At 39.9% G+C, this 26269-nt stretch overlaps 1 protein-coding gene across 1 annotated transcript in view; it reads right to left on the reverse strand.

Annotated features, from left to right (window-relative positions):
* Positions 1-2438: 2438 nt before the first annotated feature.
* The window catches only part of spg7 (SPG7 matrix AAA peptidase subunit, paraplegin), a 47658-nt gene continuing 23827 nt past the window's right edge, over positions 2439-26269 (reverse strand). Inside the window, exons 11-18 of the mRNA XM_059993040.1 lie at positions 18790-18892; positions 18008-18118; positions 15141-15256; positions 13764-13920; positions 11682-11845; positions 8009-8086; positions 5273-5496; positions 2439-4361 (exon numbers count right to left, since the gene is read on the reverse strand). Coding sequence (XP_059849023.1) covers positions 5296-5496; positions 8009-8086; positions 11682-11845; positions 13764-13920; positions 15141-15256; positions 18008-18118; positions 18790-18892 — 930 coding nt within the window. The 3' untranslated portion in view covers positions 2439-4361; positions 5273-5295. The remainder of the gene's footprint in view (positions 4362-5272; positions 5497-8008; positions 8087-11681; positions 11846-13763; positions 13921-15140; positions 15257-18007; positions 18119-18789; positions 18893-26269) is intronic.

A 26269-nucleotide genomic window follows, 5' to 3' on the forward strand; every position in this document is an offset into this window, starting at 1 on the left:
AATATGTAATTATCCTACATTCTTGAAACTTATGCCATTTAGTTGGTAAAAACTATACCCATTTCAATAATAATTTGCTTTATAATATATTTGCATTTATATTAAAATTGATTTTCAGGAAAAATTATGATTTTATTCACCTGCCTCATATACACCCTGCATCACAAATTGTAAACACTTCCGGTTCTATAATGAACACGAGCCTCCCCAGCCTCCAGGACACCTTCAAAACCTGATACCTCGAAAAGGCAGTATCCATCATTGACTCCCCACCACCCAGAATGCGCCCTCTTCCCATTGCTACCATCAAGGAGGTGGTACAGGAGCCTGAATATATTGTCAATATATTCAGCATACACTGTCAATATTTCAGGAAAAACTTCTTCCCCTCTGCCATCAGATTTCTTCATGGACAAGGAACCCATAAAAAAAATTCAGTATTTTCCCACTCTTTTTGCACTACTTATTTCATTTTTTATACTTATTGTAATTTATAGTTTTTATCGTATATTGCAATGCACTGCTCCACAAAACAAATTTTACATTATGCCTGAGATATTGGGTTTAATCTTTAAAAAAAAAACCATTTCTTCCCCTCTGAAACTACTGACTTAAACTATACAAATTCCCACAGATCACGTCCTTTACTTAAGTGAATCTTAATGAATATTAAAAATTCATGTGTTACATCTTTAGCTTGATTAGTTGCATCATACAATCATGCTACTTCAATAAGCAACCAGTTGGTGGCGCAAAGAGACAAATAATCTTTCAGCAAACGTCACGTTAATCTACATGAACATCCAAGTAGCTAGGTATAAAATTTAAGTTTTAAGTAATGTGTTCATGAAAGTCTTTAAGTATTATTGGCACAGTCTGATGGTTTTACTGAAACTGAAGTTTAAGATTACAGAAGAAATAATGGTTAGAATTGAAATGGTAGCTAACAAACCATTGCGTTTTTTATTTAAGACATATCGGTGACAACCAAGGTAATTGGGCAAGTGGCTTCAAATTCCAAATGGTTACAATTTTAATGCAGAAATTTGCTCATTTTGATACCAAAGCCTTTGCAAAGGGCAAGGAAAACAGAAACATTGCATTAACAAAGTAGGCACAATGTAGTGGGGGCTGTTCAATAATTTTCCTCCTTATCCCCAATGATTTCAATTTTTTTAAACATGGGGTAAAAGCACCTATTTCAATAATAAGTAGCCTTGTAATATATTTGCATTCATAAACTCCCTTTCCCAAAAGCATCAAAAGCTTTAGTCTTCTACAGCCAATGAAGTGGATTCATTGTGCCCTGCATCAATAGTACTTCAGTCAAATATTATAGCTGGTATTTAAACATTAAGTCTGTCTCTGAGAAAATTTGTCCATTAAGTTTATTCTAGAAGTCACTCTAGAAATGAACAGAAGTTTTTGGTATGAAACTGATTATTAAGCAGCTTTTGTTACAAGGACATATTGTAAATTGCAGATGTCATATTTCCAGCATCTGCAGATTTTCTCATGTTGGTCTTACTGTAAAAGTGCATCCCAGATGGGATATTCAGTTGTAGTTCTGTCTGTCTGTTCCAGTGGTATTGGTGATATCACAATGAAACTATGCTGGAAGGGAGAATTATTTTCATAATATTCTGGTTAATATCCCTACAAGTTTGTGGAAAACCTGGCAAGGTGGTATTTCAAAGCCACAGCGAATTGGGTTCAACCCTGATACGTGGTACTGCAGGGTGGTGTTTGTAATTCTGCCTGAAACTGCAAGGGTTTCCCCACAGATGCATTGTTTTCCCCGTATCCCAAAGACATGCAAATTGCCCATCGCTTGCAAGTGTTACAAATTGGGGAAAGTTAATGGGGAATGGGATTATTATGTGAGCCACCATGAATAAAATGCCCTTTTTGCATGTCAGAATACATGGAGATATCTTCTCCAATTGTATAAATTAATATCATATGCATTTAAGTGTTGGCACATGGCCCAGTGGACAAGGCATCGGACTAGTAACCTGAAGGTCACTGGTTTGAGCCTCAGCTGAGGTAGCGTGTTTGTGTCTTTGAGCAAGGCACTTAACAACACATTGCTCTGCGATGACACCGGTGCCGAGCTGCATGCGTCCTAGTGCCCTTCCCTTGGACAACATCGGTGGCGTGGAGAGGGGAAGGCTTGCAGCTTGGGCAACTGCTGGTCTCCCATACAACCCTGCCCAGGCCTGCAGCCTGGAAAAACCTTCCAAGGCACAAATCCAGGGTCTCATGAGACTAATGGATGCCTAAGAAATGCATTTAAATTAGTCGTTTCTGTGATAGGACAATGAGAGGACACTCGTTCAATTAAAATGTTTAAGATGCTAGCATTTGAAAAGCTGCTGAAAACACATAATTGAAACAGTCATGATCTTGGATTCATATAAGTTCACAGATGGCAGGTTGCAATACATAAATATTGTTCTTTATTGATTGAGGCCTTTATTGATTGGATTCAGTACAAATAAAACCTATGCTGACTAATCACATCAAATGAGGATGGGTCACACCAGCCTGGAACTCAGAAATAAAATAATTTGTGTAATTTGCTGAATAACACTGCAAACAATACTCCAAGTGAAATCCATGGCTTACAGTGTGAAAACAATACAGAGATGTTGCTACTGCAACATCATTTGGAAGTGAAGGAGAAAGTTAGAATCCATAGCAGGCTCTCATACCCCTTCCATTCATTACACAGCATACAAACCATTCAGTCTGAGGCAGGAATTACACTTAATGTAATACTCCAGCCTACCATTCCCCACCTTGAGATATACTGTTCTTAAACCCTGTCGCTCCCAGATTCCTGTCAACAAATAAAGGCTAAGGCTACTAATGCATCTGTGCCCACCACTATTAATACGCCCTAATTCATTGCTACAAAGTGCCATGCATTTTCATACAGAGCCAGGCAATGGTCTATGATAGATTTTCCAAATTTAGGACATTACAGAGACAATATCCACTCATAGACACAGTTTCCAACCCAAATCCGTAATCAGAAATAAAGTACATGAGATTTTTTTCTTCATTGCTCAGGGAGGGAAATGATTTGAACTAAGAACCAAATACTTCACCTGCCCCATCAATGAAATGCTCCTATAACCTATACCCTCATTTTCAAGGACTCTTCATCTCATGTTCAATACATTGCATATTTGTTTATTATTACTCTATCTTTTTATATTTAGTCTTTTGCACACTGGTTGAATGCCCAGTTGGTGAGGTTTTTCACTGATTCTATTATGGATTTATTGAGTATGCCTGCAAGATGATGACTCTCAGGGTTGTATACAGTGATGTATACTTACTTTCATAATAAATTTACTTTCAACTTTGAAATACTATCCATGCTGGATATCTTAACCAGACAAAAAATGCAACAAGTACGAGAATATTTGGAGGAAAGTAATTATTAACTTGCTAATTTGAAATATTAGCTCTATAGTATCGCTGTACTATTGCTACTTGTCACCCAAGAAAAAAAAACTAGGTGAGAAATCTTTCATAAGTGGATGAACAATCCTATATAGGAAACTATCTTTGGAACATATCTGAATGTTATTTTTGTAGTTAAAATCAGGCAATTGTAATAAAACTAACACAGTGGTCAAAGAATAGCCTGCAATTATGAAAGCATTTCCACAGCATCAGACCAGTCCAGAGTAATTAATAGCAAATGAAGTATTTGAGTATGGGAATTATTGCATTTGTGAGAACTCCCAGTACATAATCTGTACCTTGTATGAATGGACAGGGATCAATTAACATTAACACAACATGGCTGCATTTCTGGTTAAATATCAGCTAGTATACAGAATTTACCTTTATTTTCTGAATTGTGCAATGGAATCTTTTTACCTCTGCTGTAGGACATAACTTGATCCATTTGAAGGTAGACTGTGATTTTTAATAAATATGTGCATATTAATCATCTAAGTCATACAAAGATTTTATTTATGCAGTATTTCAAAGTGTCATAAATTACCTTAATTAGGTCATTAAAATTATCTATATCAACCATATGTCCTAAATTGTTTTAGTAAAAACTTGGGAAGGTCTTAGATCAGTTAACAATTTTCATTGAGATTAGAAGCACATGTACAATAGCTCATTTTACATGGAAAATATTAAATGGATCATCTTGCTGTACAAATATTCACAATAGCCACTTGAACATAAATTACACATCACAGACCAAGTATTTTCGTTAAAACCAGAACAGATGATTTTCAAAGGTAATTTTATTCATCATCCATTTACTGGTGGAGTAAATAACACGCAAATCCATGTTCTAGTGCAAAGAAAATATGGAAAGCCTTTTCCTGAAGGAAAGAAAAAAATATTAATGGAAAATTACTGAAAATATATCTACATCTAATTTAACTGGCCTTCCAATGAAAGGCAGTGATCTCTAAATAATTAATAATGAAAAATTCACAACTGCACTGAACCCAAAGGGCAAAAAATCCCTACGGGGATATCAATGCAGTAACAGTGAAACAAACTAGAATTAATCACAATTCATGTTGATCAAACAATAGAAACAGGACAGAAGAGGAGATAAACTTAGTCTCTGTGACAGTTAATTACATAGTGTCTATCTACTTTTGCACATAACCATATTTTCGTTCTAATACAAAACCAGAATAGATGAAGGGTCTTCAATCTAAAAGAATTAACCGTAACTCTTTCCAAAGATGCTGCCTGGCCAATGAGAATTTCCTGCATCTTCTGTTTTTATTTCAGATTTCCAAAATAATTTTTTAAAAATTTTCCTACTTTGTTTAGATCTCTATAAAAAGGGTTTTGGATTTACTGCCCACTTTTCAAGGTTCTGGTCATCCTGAAAAGACTCATAGAACATAGGAAATCATGAAGCTAATACTTGCACACAGCTAGCTCCTCCAAAAGCACTGTGATGACCAGATAATCTGCTTTTGTACAATAAAGGCCCATAAACAGCGATAATTTTCCTTATCCCCATTAAACTCGTGTAATGAGATCTTCGATGTTCAAGAAATCAAATGGCTTATTTTATCTTCTGAAAGATGGCATTTCTAATTGTGCAGTACTGCACTAGATTGTCAACAAAGGCTTTCGTGCTCAATTCACTTGAGATGCCCAGTAGTACATAATCAGATTCAAATAGTAATTTCACCCCTTTGGTTCCTCTCTCATCCCTACCAGCATTCATAATGGTTCATCCATCCTTTTGCAAAACTGCAAAAATCACCTCAGCTTTTCCAAATGGCCATTTTAAACAGGATGTAGATTTTGGTCACTGTACTGAAGAGGTCTTGCCGGAGGCTCATTTTCTCCAGTATTTTGCTTATCCTTCTCAGCTTCAATCCAGCTCTGGGGTGGTATTCTCTTCTTTGGGCCAAGGAGTGGAGGCCCAATAAGTGACTCAATGTCATCATAATTTAGAACTTCTCTCTCCACAAGTGCATTTGCAAGCTGAAATTGAATTTATAACCTTTAAAAATTATTTTAACTGTGTCATGTATCATCATTCTAAACTCAAAGATTACACCTTTGACAGAACTTGAACTGATAAACCAAAGACTAAATGCTTAAATTTGGAGGCAATTGTAACTGAAAAACACAGCATGTGAGAATGCAAAGAATCTACATATGATACACATGTAAAAGGATGCCATGCAAGTACAGCATATAATTAGGAAAACTAATAGAATACTATCATTTATTGCTGGTGAAACTTAATTAAGTAGGGTGGTTTTGCTTCAGTTACAGGGATATTTATGAGACCACATCTGGAGTACTTCCTCTTTATTTGAGAGCAGATGTTAATGTGGTAGTAATTCAAAGAAAACTTACTAGACTATTATCTGGAATGGTAGTGTTGTCTAATCAGGAAAGATTTGAAAAGACAGGCATGTTCATGCTGGAATTCAGAAAAGTGAAAAAAGGCCTTGATCTAAATACAGATTAAGACCTGGTTGGTCTTGACAAGGTAGACATAAAAAGGATCTACTTTGTGGGAAAATCTATAAGGTATAGGGCACTATTTACATACTTAAGACAGATGAGGTGAACATTTTTCTTTAGAGTCACAGGTCTTTGGAATTTTGTTCCTCAAAGAGCAGTGGAAAGAGACTAAATCTTCAAGGCAAAAGCAAAAAGATGCTTTATGAGCAACATGCTGAAAGATTAACACAGGAACATGGGAACCAGAGTCAAGGTTACACCATTACAATCCTACTAAATGAAGAAGCAGACTCATGGGGCTAAATAGCCTGCTCCTCTTTATATACACGTTCTTACACTCTTGGACTACTTCCATTTAGTACAGCCCATACCATTTAAAGTAAGCATATTCATAAGTGTTTTTAATTAAAATAGGGTGACTGGTTAATTAGAGGTAGAATGGTGATAACTCCAGAAATTAAGTTTTAAGATTGTCAAAGCATTGCCATTCCTGGTACTTAAGATCTATCTCTACCCCTTCTCTTTCTGCAAGGACATTCACTGGGATAATAATAGTCATCCTTTGCAGACAGTCTCTCCCAATGTCCACCTGGAATTTGCTATAGGAAAACAAATTCTAGCTTCTATATTGGTGTTTCTTAATTCTTCTATTTGCTGGCTATAAGCAAACCATGGAAGTGGAAAGATTTTTGTAAGATTTGCCCACGAAAAGTGAACAGTACCGAACTCTGCAATAGTTCAGCAAATTTAATGACCAGAGCAGATAATTGTAAATATAGCTCATTTTTGCAGAATACTCCATTCTCAGGAATCACCAAACAAACAATGGCTGGTGATTAGTTTTGCTCCAAAACAGCTTTCCGAAAGTTTGAGATTTGACGTTACGTGGCCAGCACCTATGTAATCAATTGGCTTCCCTGGATAAACAAGGACAGTGTATTTGGTAACACTTGTCAACCCTGCCAAGTAAGACTGAGGAAGGGTAAAAAAGGCCACCTCGAACATTGTTATTTTGTTACTTAAAACGGATGAATTTTACTTCATGCAAGTTACATTTTGAAGTTACATATGATAGGCAGGTGGAATCTCTTCTCAATAATGAGAGCACTTCAAAAGCAATACCTGGTTAAGTAAAACAAATTGATTTTTGTTTTGGGGAGAAGAAAATTCCAATATGTTTTTAAGTTGTCTCTGTGCTGGCAGGAAAGTGTGCAGGTGAAATATCTAAGACGTGAACTACTATCCAACAGAAACAAGTGAAAGTTAAATCAGAATACTTGAAAGAATGAAGCAATTCTATCTCAGCAAAAAGCTAATCAGCTGGAAATCTGCAAGTCTCCCTCTAAAAAGCGATGCAAAGTGTTCCTACATGTATCTTGAGCCAAGCACTGCCAAATATCTAGAACACCAGCTTTCTCAGTATTGGATGCCAACTGTGGCAGAAAGAACAGCATTTCATTCAATACGACTGAAAACGTAGTCTTAAAAAATTAGACAAATAATTTTCATGTTTTTAATTATGTAAATTGGGGTAATGAAGACTATCAATTGATTACTGGCACAAAGCAATTCCACTGCCCCACAAATTTACTCAAAAGGCTATTTCACTATAATCCATCAATTCACCCCATGTTCTAGCACCTAACTATATGCAAGAGGAAATGTAGAGTGGCCACTTAACCTACCAACCCACATTGTTAGATTTCCCAGGAAATCAGAGCACCCATACAGGGAGAACATGCAAACTCCACACAGACAATACTGCGTTTTGGGTAGATCTTGGATTTCTGGTGCTCTGAGAGATAGTTCTACCGGTTATGGGACTGGATCTTAACTGAAATATCAATTATCACCATTAATTCCAGACAAAACAGTTAAAAATAAAATTTAAACCAACATTAAAAGTTTAGGCTTTTTTTGTGACCAGATGTCATTGTCTGTATCTTAACGAAGAAAAAGTTCATTCCATTCCCTTAATTCCAGTGTGCAGTTACAGAATAAGCAGCAACTCAATACTTACTGTATTAAGTTTGTCCCTGTTATCCATTATCAATTTCTCTGTGTGTCTGTAAGCACGAGCCACCAGCAATTTAACTTCCTATAGAATTAAAAATCAGTAAAGTATAACTGAGCATGCCCATTAAAGTTATGAAAGTGATCCAAATTAATAGTCATGTCATGAAACACTTACTCTATTTTTTTTATTAACATCTATATCATAGAATACTAAGTACTTCCAAAAGAATGAATGTCAATCAAGGAAAGCAAAATGCACTTTTCCACAAAAACACAAATTACGTTTCAAGATCTACAAATGTACAAGTATATCTGCTTCTATATCACACGATACATTAATAAGAAGAAAAAGGAGTAGGTTCCTTGTGTTTGTTCGACCATTCAATAAAGATCATGTCTGATCTTCCCTGTCAGCACTTCTCTGTTCTAATGTCATTTTGCCGTATTCCCTGATCAGTTACTCTAATGATCTGTTTCTTTAATATATTCAGCAACTGCAGCTCCACAACTGTCATTGAGTAGAGGACTCAAGATTTACTACTCACTTGAAGAAAGTCCTTATCCCAGCCCTGAATGGCCAATCTTTGAGTCAAGGCTATTTACTCTATATCTAGATTTAGAGCAACTTGTGAAGCTCCTTAAATGGTAGGGCATTGAGGAATGCAGAGGAACAGAGAGATCTAGGAATAACTGTGCATAGTTCCCTGAAAGTGGAGTCTCATGTAGATAGGGTGGTGAAGAGGGCTTTTGGAACGCTGGCCTTTATAAATCAAAGCATTGAGTACAGAAGTTGGGATGTAATGCTAAAGTTGTACAAGGCATTGGTAAGGCCAAATTTGGAATATTGTGTGCAGTTCTGGTCACCGAATTATAGGAAAGATATCAATAAATTAGAGAGAGTGCAGAGACGATTTACTAGGATGTTACCTGGGTTTCAGCAATTAAGTTACAGAGAAAGGTTGAACAAGTTAGGTCTCTATTCATTGGAGCGTAGAAGGTTGAGGGGGGATTTGATCAAGGTATTTAAAATTTTGAGAGGGATAGATAGAGTTGATGTGAACAGGCTGTTTCCATTGAGAGTAGGGGAGATTCAAACTAGAGGACATGATTTGAGAGTTAGGGGGCAGAAGTTTAAGGGAAACACGAGGGGGTATTTCTTTACTCAAAGAGTGATAGCTGTGTGGAATGAACTTCCTGTAGAAGTAGTAGAGGCCAGTTCAGTTGTGTCATTTAAGGTAAAATTGGATAGGTATATGGACAGGAAAGGAGTGGAGGGTTATGGGCTGAGTGCGGGTAGGTGGGACTAGGTGAGATTAAGGGTTCGGCACGGACTAGGAGGGCCAAGATGGCCTGTTTCTGTGCTGTGATTGTTATATGGTTATATATGGTTATAAATAATTCTGTACATTTCAATTATATCAACTTTTAATTTTTCATTGTCAAGACCTCTCTCACCCAGTCCCTCCACAACTTAAAAATAATTTATTCTCCCACTCTGGTAAAAGGTCTTTTACCTGAAATTAAAGAAGAATTCTTTGCCCCCTGCCAACTACACACATGCTGCCTGACCTTAGTGCCCTCAGCATTTTCTGGATTTATATCAGAGCCCAGTTTGCTACAGTTTGAGTCTCATACAATAAATACATCCAAGCAATCAATTTGGTGAAGCTCTCTACATCCAATCAGTTTTTCATCTGAGTGGCACTAACTTAAAAAAAGCATAAGAGGTGTGTAGGAGTTTCCTTTGGGATAATGTACTATCTGCTTTCCTAAACACGATGTATCCGCATGTCAGCTTTCAAACTTATGCAAAAGGACACCAGAGAATCAATAATTCGATAAGCATCACCAGCAGCCTTCAATCTCACTTTTTAAAGAATAATGTATTTTGTTTTACTTTCTTCAAGATTGAAATACCATATAGTACTTCACCTCCCCTCACTGTCCATATAGCTTTGAAGTCATTTTGCCCACAAAGCCACCTAGTTTTGTATTATCAGCAAACTTGGGTATATGATGCCTGGCTCCATTATCCAGATTACAAAGTAGATTGTGAACTGCTGGGGTCCCATAGCAGTCTGAAAATAACAGATACATTTTTCATTTTCATCTCACGTCAGCATGTCATTCTTAATACTGCAAGTTCCAACTTTGACAACTTTTGAGTGTCATCTTATTTAATGCCTTCTGTAAGGCCAGATATACTATTGCAGATTCACTCACATCCATTCCATCAGTTAAAACACCAAAATTCCAGCAGGATTATCAAATTTCATTTCTTTTTCATAAGTTCATTATATGTCTGTCCAACTACCTATTTTCCAAGTTCCCTGTTTATCACTTTCTCCAAAATGGATTCCAGCATTTTCTCTACTATTAAGACTTACTTCCTGTATCATTTTTTGTTAGAATATCTGGGTTATTCAAAGTACGATTATTATCAAAGTATGTATTATCTAGGACTTGTCTTCCTGCAAGCAGCCACAAAACAAAGAAACACGATGGAACCCACTCAAGAAAACATTAAACACACAAATCTTGAGAAAAAAAGAACAAATTGTTCAAATGGCAAAAAGCAAGCAAATGACACAAAGAACATCAAACCAGTAGTGTTCAATTCATCGCCGCACTGCTATCCAATGCAGACCGAAGAGCCATTCTTTGCCAAAGCACTCTTGTCCACATCGATTGCCCTACTCAGACCACTCAAAAACAGCAAAATAAAAAGTAAGCAGAATCCAGGAAGACATGCAACATGAACCTCAAAGTTACCCAAAACGAGTGCACAGCCTCACCAATCAATCCTGGCAATGTAGATCCCAAGACTCCAACACTTTCCTCCAACAGCAGCTAGCAAGAAGGAGAGGATGACCAATCTAACACAGGTAGATGGCGCTGAACGACCTTCTCCACTCTTATTTGTTGACTTCAATTGCAGAGAAACAATAGAGTCGATCATGGGCTTGTGACCTGTCTCCAGGCCACACACTCTGCTCCAAACCTCATCAAACTTCCTCAGAGACAGCATAGCACCAGATCACTCAGTTGGCCCAAAACTCAGCATCAAAATGTAAATTAGAGGTTCCAATGGCACGCAGCTTAGCAAAAGAATCGTACCTCAAAGAAGTAGTTTCCATCGCATCTTCCATTTTGCTCATCCCTTCCATAAGCATCTCACAAGTATCTTGGAACATTTAATTCCTAATCTTGGCCACTTTGCAACCATATTGGCTTTGCTCTCCTATTTGTGCTATTAATTCACCTACTTTGATACAAATACAACATGCATCCTAGATTTTCTTTCTCATAATCTTTTTTGTTATGACTTGTTTACATGCATTCTTCCTTTTTGACAATCATTTTGCCACTTTTTCTTAACTTTAAAAAAAAATCCCTCAAAAGGGTGGATTTAATTTAAAAGCCTCATCTTCAGCCCTAGTTATCTCACTCACCAGGAAAGTGATCGCAGCCAAATTCAAGTAAAGCCAGTTCACAAAGAGCTACAGTACAAACAGCACATGGTTTTTAAAAATTAAACCGCATAATAAAAGGAACACTCACCATTCAAATCTATTCTTAATGAAGCTTGGTACCTTACTCCAAACTGCTAACAAGGATTCTCTAAACAAAGTGGCGAGAAAGGATGCTTTGGGAATCCTCAACCACTTTATACTTACGTGGTCCATGTGCTTCTGAAGTCCCTGGCTGAAGGGTCGTCGACCAATTGCACCTTGCTCCTCTGTATCAGGAAATGATATATGACCAATTGCTTCCACCATCCCATAACATTTTGCCATGGAATAAGCAACTTTTGTAACCTTTTGTAAATCATCCTGGGCACCTGCACATTAAACATTATGCTATTTTGGTATCTAAGTACATCAAATTATATTTAATGTTTCTAAATTGTAATGTCAATTGATATGGTACATCTAAGACATACACAAAATGACAAAAAAGTATTAAATTATTCCATACAAACAGCCAATAATTTTCTAATTACGCATAGTAAATTAATCAGAAAAAGGGACAGGATGGTCATTAAAATCCATAAACAAGCAATTCAAGCAGTGATTAGGTGATTAACAATGTCTGCAAATGTAAGAATAAGGAAAGAATGGGGAATTAATTAATTCCATTGATATAAGATACAGGGGAGTTGGTGGTGAATTGCAGCAAGATTTTATTTTAGGTGGCACAAAGTGTAAAAAGGTAAAATAACAATACTGTACCCTACTCACATACTCATTTACATTCTTACTATGAATTTAAGCATGGTAAGTCTGGCTGATAATGCAGAACTCTTTCAAATAAGATGCAACCTTGGCTTTTTTTAGGTGGAGGTCAACCAAAGGCATCCTGTGAAACGCAATGGCATTCTAAGAAATTTTATAATCAATGTCTGCCAAAAACAGAGTGTTTATTGATTTCATTTGCTGTTTGCTGATTCCTTGCTGTGCAGCTGTGATCCCCTCTATCCCCAGATGAAAGGATGCATTTTAAAAGTTGTTAAAGTTGACCAAAGACTATGATAAACACTATATAGTTGCAAACCTCTCATTAAATGTGCATGTCTCAACTACAATGAGGAAAATCAACATAGCTAACATTTCAGATTAATGAACGTTCAAAGTTAACTCTGTTTCTCTCTCCACAATAACACTACCTGATTTACTGAGTAGTACCAGTACATTTCTGCTTTTCTTCCCTCTCAAAATTTCCAGCATCTGCAGTATATTGCTAATGAAGCACAGTCTTTCTGCAACTCAACGATAGGGACTTTTAAGAGACTCCTGGATGGCTACATGGAGCTTAGTAAAGCAGAGGGCTAATGGGTAGAGCCTAGATAGTTCTAAGGTAGGGAAATGTTCGGCACAGCTTTGTGGGCCAAAGGCCCTGTATTGTGCTCTAGGTTTTCTACATTTTTAATGTCTCAATAGTCCACATTAACTTAACATTCATTGATAACCACCAAGTTCAAACTACAGGAAAATTACTGATGAACAACATGATTCTATGGAACAGTGGAAAAAATACATAGGTGTTACATATGAAAAACTCATGTCTGGCAGCATCTGCAGAAAGGAAAACAGAACATATCTGAGACCCTACATCAGAACTGAGAATAAAAACAAGGTCACCTAGGCAAAACAGAAAGTGGGTGGAGGGGCAATGGGTGAAACAAAGGGTGTGTGTGGGTGTGGGTGTGTGTGTGTGTGTGTGTGTGTGTGTGTGTGTGTGTGTGTGTGTGTGTGTGTGTGTGTGTGTGTGTGTGTGTGTGTGTGTGTGTGTGTGTGTGTGTGTGTGTGTGTGTGTGTATCTCTCATGTATGTTCCATTAATCTTTAGAACTCTCCCAATGGTAGGAGTGTTCTTAAGGTTAATGAAAGGTAAAACAGCACAAGAAAATCTTACAGAGGCAGAACTGATGTCAAATTGAGCACCCTGTACAAAAAGGGTTGCTAATGTTCATGCACAAGGAAAGAACATCATCCAGAATGATACCCTTCCATAAGCCAATTTCTGTAGCTTCAGAAAGCTAAGTGGCCTCCAATCCTCTCAACTAGATGTGGTGTTAAAAATTTCAATAAACAAGGAGATAGTTACTCCTTTAACCAACTTTATGGGGAAAATAAAAATCATACAGAGATCTTAGATATACATACTGACAAATATGAAGAATTTTATCCTTTAAGAATGGGACACCAATAGGAAAGAATTATGCAAATATTCACAAATTTAGGATTAGTCAAATTATACCTGTTGTGACTTTATTAAAGGTAATAGCTTCTGCAACACGTCCTCCTAAAGCCATACATATACGTTCAAAAAGCTGCTCTTTGGTAAAAAGGTGCTGCTCCTGGGGCAGAATCTGTGCAAATCCAAGTGCAGCATTTGTTCGTGGGGCTATAGAAACCTACAAAGAAAAACTTTCAGATTAGGAGTTACTTGCAATTTACCTTAGTTAAATTAGAAGATTAAAAACAAAATAAAAATTATAACATTTTCTAAAGTTGGTTTATCATCTTGGGGCGGGGGAGCAGTACAGTGGTATAGTGGTTAGAGTAATGCTAGCGACCCCGCTTCAATTCTGCTGCTGTCTGAAACAAGACCACATGGATTTCCTCCAGGTGTTCCAGTTATCAGTGGCAGAGCATTTAGCTGCAGATCAAATGGCCTCAGTTCAAACCTGGGTACCCCTCACTGATCTACAGGCAGAACAGTGGCATAGAGGTTAGCGTACGGCTATTACAGCACCAGCACCTGGGCTCAATTCTGCCGCAACCTGGAAGAAGTTTGTATGTTATCTTCATGACCATGTGGGTTTCCTCCAGGTGTTCCAGTTTCCTTCCACTTTATAAAGGACATATGGGTGAGTAGGTTAATTGGTCACATGGGTGTTACTGGGCAGCAAAGGCTCAATGGACCAGTTAGGGCCTGTTACTTTGCTGTATCTCTACATAAAAATAAAATTTACCATCCCCAAAATATCAAGGGGCGAGGTGGGGGAGGGGGAGAAAGGAAAACTAGATTATTTCTGCTCTCATCATGCTTAATGGCTTTTGTGTATTACTATTGGGCGCAAAAAGGAATGGATTAAATAGCCTACCACTGAGTGAAGAGCCTGCTAACACTAGCAAACTTTTCAAAACAATTGCACATTAACATTTTTCCAACTAAAGCCCAACTTACTTCACCATCATGATTCCTAATGTATTTACCTCAACTAGTCTGTCTAGATTTAACATTTACATTTTCCTAAATACAGATCCTTTCATTCTTATTTTGAAATCATATTTTCCTCCTCTAAAGCTTCAACACATTTGGCCCCTTAATGGTAGGGTTCAGCATCACCAGGAAAGAGATCATAACCTCATATAGACAAAACCACAGCCCATGAACTGCTGTTAAATATCTTCCAGTAATTACTTAAAAATCAGGCAAAAATGTAATCTTTTTTCAGAAGACATTACAGACATTGCAAGATAGTGATTCAATTGAGCCATTCAGGAAGTTATTTCTGGTGCTTAATATTTATTGAAAGGTGGAACAGCACCATTTCAAATAGCACAATATTTATACAAGTTTATGAAAACCTCAACATGAACATTAATAATATTAAAAATATGATAAAACCTTCAAAACAGCTTCTGTATGCTCAAGAAGCCAGCCAACGAGGACGTGTCCAGACTCATGGACAGCTACTATTCTCTGTTCTTCTTTGGAGAGTATTTTACTCTTCTTAGCAGTGCCTCAAAGGAAAATGAATGAAAATCTGAATGCGAGCTGGAGCAACGTTTGATTCCCCCCCCCCCCCCAAAGAGTTTATTTAAAAATTCACTGAACAATGATTTTGGTGTTTTTGAAAAGAGGCTATTGCATGTTTTTCCAACAGTGGTGAACAGGTATATTAACATTGAGAATAAATGAAAAATATTATGGAAGGCAATCCATTTACATTAGTTTTCTTCATAAAAACTCTGTGTCTCCACAAACCTTTCCTCTAAGATTGTACTGCATCATTAGACGACATAAGATTACTTTGTATTGTTTCTTGAAGGACGATTCTGCATTTTGAGATGTGCCACACACCTTTACACGAAGAGGATAACTAAACAGCTATCTTAACTTAACTACCACTGACATGGTTTGCACATACAGTAGTCGGCTTGGCTTTGCTTTGCAGAAGCTACAGTAATCTTTTGTCCTGTACCCAGCTGGAAGCCTGGGAAGAGTTTATTCATTTTGTCCTAAGCATTCATTAGAATTATTACATGATAATAATTGAATTAGAAGAGTTTACACAGGAGCACAAGGCTAAAATCTACAGACTTGGTAATGATTTGAATCGCAATTTAGAGTAAAATTCTGATTTGACAAATTCTACCAATGTTATCAATGGTTTCAAGTGTAAGTTCAGTTTTCAATAAGTTCCTGTGATACCCATGTCTCCAGTACTACAGATGGACACTTTCTGGTCTCAAATTGAGATAGCAGTCAATTGAATGTGAGTACCTGGGGTCCTCAGAGGGTCCAAGTCAAGAAAGCCATCATTGTCTTTGATGTATCACCTCTCAGTGGTGACTGATAGATATGCAGTAATGAGTAATATTCATACCACCAAAATGCCAGCTTTGACATTAAATGGCATCCCATTGTTGAATCCCTCCTTCAATATCCTGGAGAAGATCACTGTCCAGTAACTCAGTTAAACAGGCCACATTAATACTGCAGCTACAAGAGCAGGCCAAAAGCTGGGTGTTGGAGTCATGTATCTATGTTCTATCTGCATTGTACTTTGTGTTCCCCATTTATTATTGTAGTTAGTCACATGGTGGGAGCATAGTTGAAGTGAAGAGTTTTAGTTATGTCTTCATGTGTTTGTCCAGTTCAACTAGACTAGGGAGTGAGCTGGGATAAAATCTTTTTGTTTTATGCTCAAGTTTGCTTCATTACACTTAATTACATTGAAGAAAGCTTAAGTATATTTAATATGCTACGACTATTTATTGTTATATTACTAGTTTTAGTTTCATTAGTTTTCAAATTGCATCAAAATTGTTTTGCTGGTTTCTTAATAAGGTATCAAATATACTCTTTGATTTTGGAGCCTTGTTGCTGGATCGGGATTGAAGGCATGTCATACAGGATTAATCACCCCCACCCCCATGCCTAGTCTCTAAGCAATGCTGGTTTTGTTCAAGCAGCTGCCACCCTGGGTATCCTGTAGCAACTGACATCCCAAAAATGTTCCACTATCTGAAGCCATAAGACCAAAGGACCATGATGGAATTCTCATCACTTGCTGGATGAGTACAGCTCCATTAACCCTCAAGATTTTCCAACACCATCCAAGATAAAGCAGTCTAATTGACTGGCGCCTATTCACCACCCAAAACAAAATGTACAGAGGAAATTATCTAAAAACAGGCATTTATTAGTCAGCAAGACTTCTAATTCCAGACTTGTGATTTCTACCAAAAAAGACAAGGTCTACAGCTACACCAACAAACTGCAAATTCAGCCTCACATTATGCAATAACCTAATTTTAAAATGTATTCCTGCTCCTTATTCATCTGAAATTCTGAATTCCCTTATCAAAATCACTACAGAAGTACCTTCACTAGAGGGTTAAAATGGTTGAAGTGGTTAGCAACAATCAAATCCCTGAATATGAGCAAATACAAGAAGGATGAAAATTCAAAGCAAGTTTAAGCAAATGAACAGTCAAATGCAGAAGTCCAGGAATTAACAATAATTCCCCTCTCCTCCTGTGTACCATTGCCTTCTTTAATATAGCTAGCAGAAATCAATAAAAACAGAATCACTGAATATAGCTTATAAAAACATCATCCCTATTAGACCCACATAAACATATTCCAGTTAAGTCTGCAATTCTTCCTTCACTCCATAGAGAACTTCAATCATATTTTATTATTCATACTGAAAACATCAAGGTCTTTCCAAATGAAGCATAACTGACATGTTTCACAGTGCACCAGTTCATTACTATCATTACTATTGTTTGAAGGTTAAGTCTTCCAAAAGGATTTTTAAACTTCTGTGGATTTTAGACAAAACATCTCTTTATGTGAACTCATTATGAACTTTTTTCCCCAGTTGTAACCTAACCTTGCGTGCAAAACAATCTTTTTCATTCTCTGCAAAATGTTTAAATAGTTAATATTTTTAAAAAACTTTCTCATTTGTTACCCTGAGAATTTAATGTCAATGATATCGTCTGCATGTCAGCTGATAGTCCCAAACCCAGAAACAAACTGAAATTATTGTTGGGAAAGGGAAAAGGCACACTTGGGATTATTGGATCTCTGAAGGGGACCTTGCTTCAAGACTACCACCAAGTGTCGGAATTTCATTAGTCATTGGAGAATCCATCCTATTTTTTATTCACAGTGCTAAAAGGGAGAACAATTTTACCTTTACTGTAAATTTTGAGAAAAGGTCTCAGAAATCAGATATCTTCAACAATGAATGGATTTACCTGCTATGACTTTCTCCACTGCATATTCAAAGCTGAAGGTGTCAACAGATTTCTCCCCTTCCCTAGCTGCATGTAATGCTGCTTCATTACAAATGTTAGCTATGTCAGCTCCTAAAATAAAAACAAATCAATGGATAATTAAACCAGAACAGATTTACTTTGTAACAATTATGTCAGATATTAGTTGCACCAAATTCACTGTCCCCACATCTAGAGATTTCTTTAACACCCAGAAATCTATAGACTGAGCTTCCACAACTCTCCAAAGACAATGCCAAAGATGCTATACCCTCAGAATAAATTCCTCCTCCTCTAGGTCCTAAATCTTATTTTGCTACTGTGTTCCTAGCTGTAGACTCTACAGGGGACACACACTCATTTCATCTACAATGTTAACCAAGAACAAATCCAACTACTCCAGTATATTAAAGTAATTAAAGTGCTTTGTTCTGGAAGAGAGGCAAGTATTTTCTGTACCCTCATGAGATGACCCAAGCAGTCTTTTATGATTATTACTTGTTCCTGTATTCTATTCCTCTTTTTATGAAGCCCAGGACTCCTATATGCCTTTTTATCCTTTATAACCTGAATGGTCAGGTATCAAAAATTTATGTATACATCCAGATCCCTTCGGTCTTGCAACTCTTTATGAATTCTGCCTTTGAAGTTATAACACTTCATTCTATTCTGAACTGTGGCATGTATCATCCTTCTGTATTCAATTTCATTTGCCACATGTCTGCTCATAGAAAAACAATAAATTATGCACGTTGAAGTCTTACCACTGAACCCCGGAGTGAGCTCAGCCAATCGTTGTGAATAAAACCTGGCTGGTTGTGATAACTTCAGACTTTTTAAATGTTGTTCAAAAATCTCCTTCCTCTCCTAAAAATGTAAGTGAAATAAACAACTTACTACACCAGGTTGAACAAAACTTGTAAAATTAAACTATCATTCTTTTTCTCATATTATTTTGTAAGTGTATTTCTAATTCAAAATTACCTATAAGTTTGCTGAATGGGACAGCCGAGAGACTGAATGAATTATTCCATGATAAATAAAATCACCTTGCATCTTTCTTTTAATAGTGGTATTTTAAAAGCATGCACTCTGTCTACAATGTAATTATCAGACCATGGATGCCATCATCTTCAAGCAACATTTTGGTAAACTTAATAAAATGAAAATAAAAGCAATACATTGTGGCGACCCACTTCCCAGCGCACACGAATCGACTCACAAAGTGGCGCGCGCCAGCATTGAGGCCGGTCCCAAAGAGGGCGCCAAGCCTGCTTCACCAGCAAGGGAAAAAGCCCACGCGCGGGACGGGACTATGAATATGCACTCCCTACAGCATTCCCGCCCAGGGAGGGCGGGAACAGGAAGGCTTTAAAGTGAGGCCGTGAAGTTTAAATAAACCTCTTTTGCAACTGCAGCTCACTGACTCCATGTTGTTATTTCAGCACTGCGTGTAGCACACCGCTACAATTGAGACCCCGACGGCCCAAACGATATTTGGACCGGAGATGAATGACGCCGCATCTGTTCATGCAGTTTCGTTAAAACTGCCAAGCTTCTGGATGCTGCGACCTCACCTATGGTTCCAGCAAACAGAAGCCCAATTCCACATTCGGCAGATAACCTCGGATGCCACACGTTACTACTACATGGTGAGCTCCCTCGACCAGGAAACAGCCGCCCAGGTTGAGGATTCATACAGTCGCCCCCAGAGAACGGCAAATACACAGAATTCAAAGACCTGCTCATAAGGACTTTCGGACTCTCATGGCACGAGCGAGCTGCCCGCTTAATGCACCTGGATGGTTTGGGAGACAGGCCACCGTCGGCTTTGATGAACAAGATGCTGTCCCTGGCCGGAGGACACAAGCCCTGCGTCATGGTTGAGCAGGCATTCCTGGTGCAGCTGCCTGAGGACATACGCCTGCTGCTGTCTGACGCAGATTTCAGCGACCCCCGGAAGGTGGCAGCCTGGGTGGACGTGCTGTGGAAAGCCAAGAAGGAGAGTGGGGTGTCCGTTGTACAGATCACCAGGCCACGCTCCCAGGAGCAGACCAGACCAGGTCTGGCCGCAGAGCCCACTTACCCCAAAGGCAGGGGAGAGAAGACCGACGAACAATGGTGCATCTACCACCAGCGGTGGGGCACAGAAGCCCACTGCTGTAGCCTGCCCTACAAGTTCCCGGGAAACGCCAGGGCCAGCTGCCGCTGATGGCTACGGCGGCTGGCCATTGGGATAGCCTCCTGTATGTCTGGGACAAGTAGTCAGGACGCTGCTTTTACATTGACACCGGAGACGAGATCAGCGTCTTACCTCCGACGAGTTATGACACCCGCAAAAGAGAACCGGGTCCCACCCTGAGGGCCACAAACGGCAGCACAGTAAGGACCTACGGCACCCGTACGGTGCGGCTACAGTTTGGCTCCAGCCGGTTCACGTGGACTTCACACTGGCCGCCGTAGCCCAACCGCTCCTGGGAGCAGATTTTTTGTGAGCTCACAGCCTACTGGTCCACACCTAGACCTTTCAAACGTTCTCCCTGGGTGAAGTCCAGTTGCCGGCCCCACACCTAGACTCCATCATGCTGTCCGACAACGACTTCACCAGAGTCCTGGCGGATTTCCCATCGGTTCTGGCGCTACAGTTCACAGCAGCCATGCCCAGACACAGCGGACAGCACCACATCCCAACACAAGGACCCCCTCCACGCCCATCCTTGAAGGCTCCCCCCGGACAAGCTCCGACTGGCGAAGGAGGAGTTCAAAAGGATGGAGAAATTGGGGAACATATGGCGGTCCAACAGCCCATGGGCCTCCCCCTTGCACATGGTGCCCAAAGCAACAGGGGGCTGGAGACCATGCGACGACTACCGCAGGCTGAACGAGGCTACAACACCAGACCGCTACCCTGTGCCGCACATTCAGGACTTTGCAGCAAACCTGCACGGCACACGGATCTTCTCCAAGGTAGACCTCGTCCTGGGATACCATCAAATCCCAATGCATCTAGATGACGTCCCCAAAACGGCACTCATCACCCCGTTCGGCATTTTCGAGTTCCTCCGCATGCCGTTCAGCCTAAAGAATGCCGCACAGACGTTTCAGCGGTTAATGGACGCAGGGGGACGCGACCTGGACTTCGCTTTCATCTATTTGGACGACATCCTCATAGCCAGCAGTAATCGTCAAGAGCATCTGTCCCACCTCCATCAACTCTACGCCCAAATGAGTGAATACGGCCTAACAATCAACCCGGCCAAATGCCAGTTTGGGCTCGACACCATCGACTTCCTGGGCCACAGGATTACTAAAGACGGGGCAACCCCTCTGCCCTCCAAGGTAAACGTGGTCCGCCATTTCCCCTGACCCAACACAATCAAAGGCCTTCAGGAATTCGTGGGTATGGTGAATTTCTACCACCGCTTCCTCCCTTCAGCAGCCTCCCTTGAGCCCCCTGTTCGCCCTGATGTCGGGTAAGGGTAAGGACATTACCTGGGACGAGGAGTATGCCGCCGCTTTCATTAAAACCAAAGAAGCCTTGGCAAACGCCGCAACGCTAGTGCACCCCAGAACAGACGTCCCTACCGCCCTCAAAGTGGACGCATCTAACATGGCAGTCGGTGGAGTGCTGAAACAACTCATCGAGGGTCGCTGGCAACCCCTGGCGTTTTTCAGCAAACACCTACGACTATCCGAGCTCAAATAGAGTGCTTTCGACCGGGAACGGTTGGCGCTATACCTGGCAATCCAGCATTTCAGGTACTTCTTAGAAGGTAGGCTCTTCACCGCGTTCACAGACCACAAACCTGGTCCGACCCTGGTCGTCCTGCCAGCAGTGCCATCTGTCCTACATCTCCGAATACACAACGGATGTCCGGCATGTCTCGGGAAAGGACAATGTCGTGGCGGACGCCCTCTCCTGCCCTAACATCCAAGCCCTGTCCCAGAGGGTAGACTATGAAGCACTGGCGGAGGCGCAGCAGGCACACGAGGAGATCCCTAGTTACAGAACCGCAGTCTCTGGTTTGCAGCTCCAGGACCTCCCCGTAGGCCCAGTTGAGAGGACCCTACTCTGTGACATCACCACTGGCCAACCCCGCCCCATCGTCCCGGCAGCCTGGCGGTGGTGCGTTTTCAATTCCATTTACAACTTAGCGCACCTCTCCATCAGGTCAACCGTCCTGATGGTAGCCAACAGGTTCATTTGGCAGGGACTCCGCAAGCAGGTCAGTGAATGGGCCAAAATGTGCATGCACTGCCAAACAGCCAAGGTGCAGCGGCACACCAAAGCCCTGCCACAGCAGTTCCACCCCACCCACCGGCGTTTCGACCACATTCATGTGGATATTGTGGGCCCCCTGCCAGTGTCGCGAGGAGTGCGCCACCTCCTGACTATCATGGACCGGTTCACAAGATGGCCAGAGGCGGTACCGCTCACTGACACCACCTCTGAATCCTGCGCCCGAGCACTGATTGCAACCTGGGTATCTCGCTTTGGTGTACCGGCCCACATCTCCTCCGACAGAAGCGCCCAGTTCACCTCCAGCCTGTGGTCAGCTATGGCCAGCCTTTTGGGGACACAGCTGCACCACACAACTGCCAACCACCCACAGTCGAACGGACTAGTGAAGCGTTTCCACCATCACCTGATGTCGGCTCTCATGGCCCACCTCAAAGGGCCTAACTAGGTGGACAAGCTTCCCTGGGTCCTGCTCGGAATCTGCACGATGCCCAAAGAGGATCTGTACACCTCGTCAGCCAAGTTGGTGTACGGCATGCCCCTGGTTGTCCCAGGAGAGTTCATACTAGCCCCAAGGGGGCAAGAGGAAGAACTCGCAGCAGTCCTGGACAGACTACGCGAGAGGATCGGTAACCTGGCCCCCATAACCACTTCACAGCATGGGCAGAACCCGACCTGCATACCCAAAGACCTGCAAAACTGTAAGTTCGTTTTTGTACGACCCCCACTTCCCAGTGCACTCGAACCAGCTCACAAAGTGGCACATGCCGGCATTGAGGCCGGTCCCAAAGAGGGTGCCAAGCCTGCTTCACCAGCAAGGGGAAAAGCCCGTGCGCGGGACGGGGGGAGGACGGGAACAGGAAGGCTTTAAAGTGAGGCCGCAAAGTTTGAATAAACCTCTTTTGCAACTGCAGTTCACCGACTACTTGTGCATGTAGCACACTGCTACAACATCATACATTTTATACTAATATAAATCATTTGTAAGGAAACCTTTATTTCATACTATTCAAAAGTGGCTATTGTCAAAGTCAGTAATATTGCACAAGTTGCTGTCATGATAGTAATTCGTAACAATTTTTTTGATTGGGAGTTAAAAATTTCTGCAGTTGTAAAGATAAACTAAAATGCAATCAAAAGCACAGAATAGGAAAGGAGGACTTCAGGACTTGAAATGGACAAAAGATCATACACAAATTAACAGAAAACTGCTAGACTAAGTTTTTCTTAATGCTAAAGCTCTGATAGATCAGAATTCTTCAGACCACTCAAGGAAATCAATGTGCTTCCTCAGTTGGTACGATAAAGACAAATCTGCATTTATAGTGTACCAATTGTCACATACCTTGAACAATTTACAGGAGCATCATCAGGTAAAATCTAATACCAAGCTTGCTTGGCTGAGGGTGACAATTTAAGGAACCCCGGAGGAAATAGCAGAGAGCAGCAAGGTATCCAGCCAAAGTATACCTTAAAGTCAATGACAGGGAAACTATAATAATGCAAAGAGTTTGGTTAATGGAGTGGAGAGATCTGATGATTGTAATGTTTGAGCAGGTTGCAGGAAGGGATGTGAAATTATTAGGATTTAAGAACAGAATGAATCCTTTACAACCATGGTTCCAATGGACTGGATGTCAGCTGTGAGAGATGAAGCACATACAACAGCATTTTGTTGGAGACTAAGTGTAGGAAATTTCTAAAGTGGGAAGACAGCTAGGAAACACCAAGACAGTTGACTCCAAGAAGTAGCAAATATGTGACATTGATATCTAGATCATCTCACTCTTCTGATAGGACACAGAAACTACTCATTCAGTTCTTGCATGTCCTTGACTATACACATAGCCTGATGTCTTGTTCACTAACAGGAGGTACCCTTAAATACTGCTTGGGTCAAATTTGACCCATTTTCACATTTGACAGCAGTAAAAACATCCTAAATGCCATTTTTTCAGCTGAAATTTTATGACTTTTCCTAAAGTGACCCAAAATGCACAAAAATGAAAAAATTCCCACCACCATCTGTAAGGAGTTTGTACGTTCTTTCCTCGACTGTGTGAGTTTCCTCTAGGTACTCTGGTTTCCCTGCACATTCCAGACATGATTACGATTAGTGAGTTGCGGGAATGTTAAGCTGACAACGGAAGCATGGCAACACCTGCAGACTGCGCAGTACAACCCTCGCTGATTGATTTAATGCAAATGCTGCACTTCAATGTACATATAACAAATAAAGTTAATCTTTAAAAGTGCAGAGAGGAATCTAATTGTGCTATTTATACTATTGGAGCTTATTTTTACGTAGGACTGTGTGCAAGATGATTTTTTTTTTTCGCGATACAGCGCAGAATAGGCCCTTCTGGCTGACGTACTGCTTAGCAACCCACCTATTTAACCCCAGCCTAATCACAAGAACATTTTCAATGACCTATTAACCTACTAACCGGTAATTCTTTGGACTATGGGAGGAAAGCAGAGCACCAGAAGGAAACCCATGCACACATGGGAAGAACATACAAGCTTTCTTACAGAGGACACCGGAATTAAACTCTTTTTCAACCTGTATACAGGAAAATACAAGCTGCACATATTTCTTTACATTTATTGTGTCATCAGACCAATACAATTCTTACAAAATACCAGTGCCAATCATGTTTACTATTTAAACAATAAATCTTGATGCATTTGAAAAGCTTTAAACATGACACAGCCCCTTAGTGTTCATAGACTGCGGCCCTTCCCCATGAAACACATTTATTCAGAGCTTTATCTCCATTTTGACTGTTTTGCACTCTTTTGACTTCAATATAATTCAAAGCAGCTGCCTCCATCCACATTTGTTAAATCATAACTAGTAAAAAAATGGTCTTGCCTTATTTTAAAACACAGGTTTTATCTTCATACTTTTCCAATAACATTCTGATAGGGAAAATATGATCCTTTTGTATTTAGTAGGTGTTACACAAAGTTGAATAAAGGAATAAGTAACCTTGGACAACAATAACATCAATCACAAAGTATTGCTCCAAGGGTTAGCAAAGTCATTAAAAAAGCAACCAAGTTAATTTTCTCAAAGAAATGTAGGAAAATTAAAATAAACCTGTGTTGAACCTTTGTTTGGCACACTTAGGGTACTTCTATGCATTCCTGATTGCTATACTAAAAAAAAATGATTGATGCAATTGAGAGAGTGCAGAAAAGAATTGAGAAGGATAAAAAGAAGATAAAGAGAATGCATTATTAGAATCTCTATACTAGGGGTGCAGATTTGGTGAAGGCAGAGAACTTTAAGGAGAATGCATAGGTTTAATTTTTCTAGTTCCTGTTGCAAGTAATCTGGGTTCAGAAGCACAGAGGACAACTATGATTGCAGCTGATAATAGACCAAGTTTTCAGCCAATTCTAAGATCTTGATCTTCAAATGCTCTTTTCTTCAATCAAGTCAAGACTGTGGTGCCACATTGAAGGCAATGGTAGATTTCTTCAACAATGTTTGTTTTTGCTGAGCAGTGGCTGACAAGAAACTAGTAACCCACGTTTTTCAGGATTTTACTGTAAACCTTTACTATCAAAGAGAAGTGTTATACACAGCAACAGCAAGTTGAAGAGAACTTTTGTAATGTGAATTCTGAACATAAGAATCATTCTCTCAACAAAGTTTGGTGATTACATTGACAGATTTGAGGACAGTCAACTAGCATTTGCAAGCATCATCTTCTGCACCTTGACTATGAGGGTTCTGGTGAGCTAGGTTCTGAACTGTGTTTGCTGTAGATTCACAGTCTGAAGATGAGCTTTGATAAGAAACTTGTTGGAGGTGATAAGCAGCATTAGTGAGAAAGACTGGAAAAGTGTTGGGGCAATGATGCAACATTAGCAGCAGTCTTCATTAAGCTTGGCTTAGTTGTAGATTTGTTATTAAGATTATGCCTGATCTTTTGAGAATAGTGCATAGCACCCCTTGCAGTTGGAGTATGAGATTAAATGTGGCTGAAAAAAGG

This window comes from Hypanus sabinus, chromosome 17 (assembly GCF_030144855.1).
Source record: "Hypanus sabinus isolate sHypSab1 chromosome 17, sHypSab1.hap1, whole genome shotgun sequence".
Lineage (NCBI taxonomy): Eukaryota > Metazoa > Chordata > Chondrichthyes > Myliobatiformes > Dasyatidae > Hypanus > Hypanus sabinus.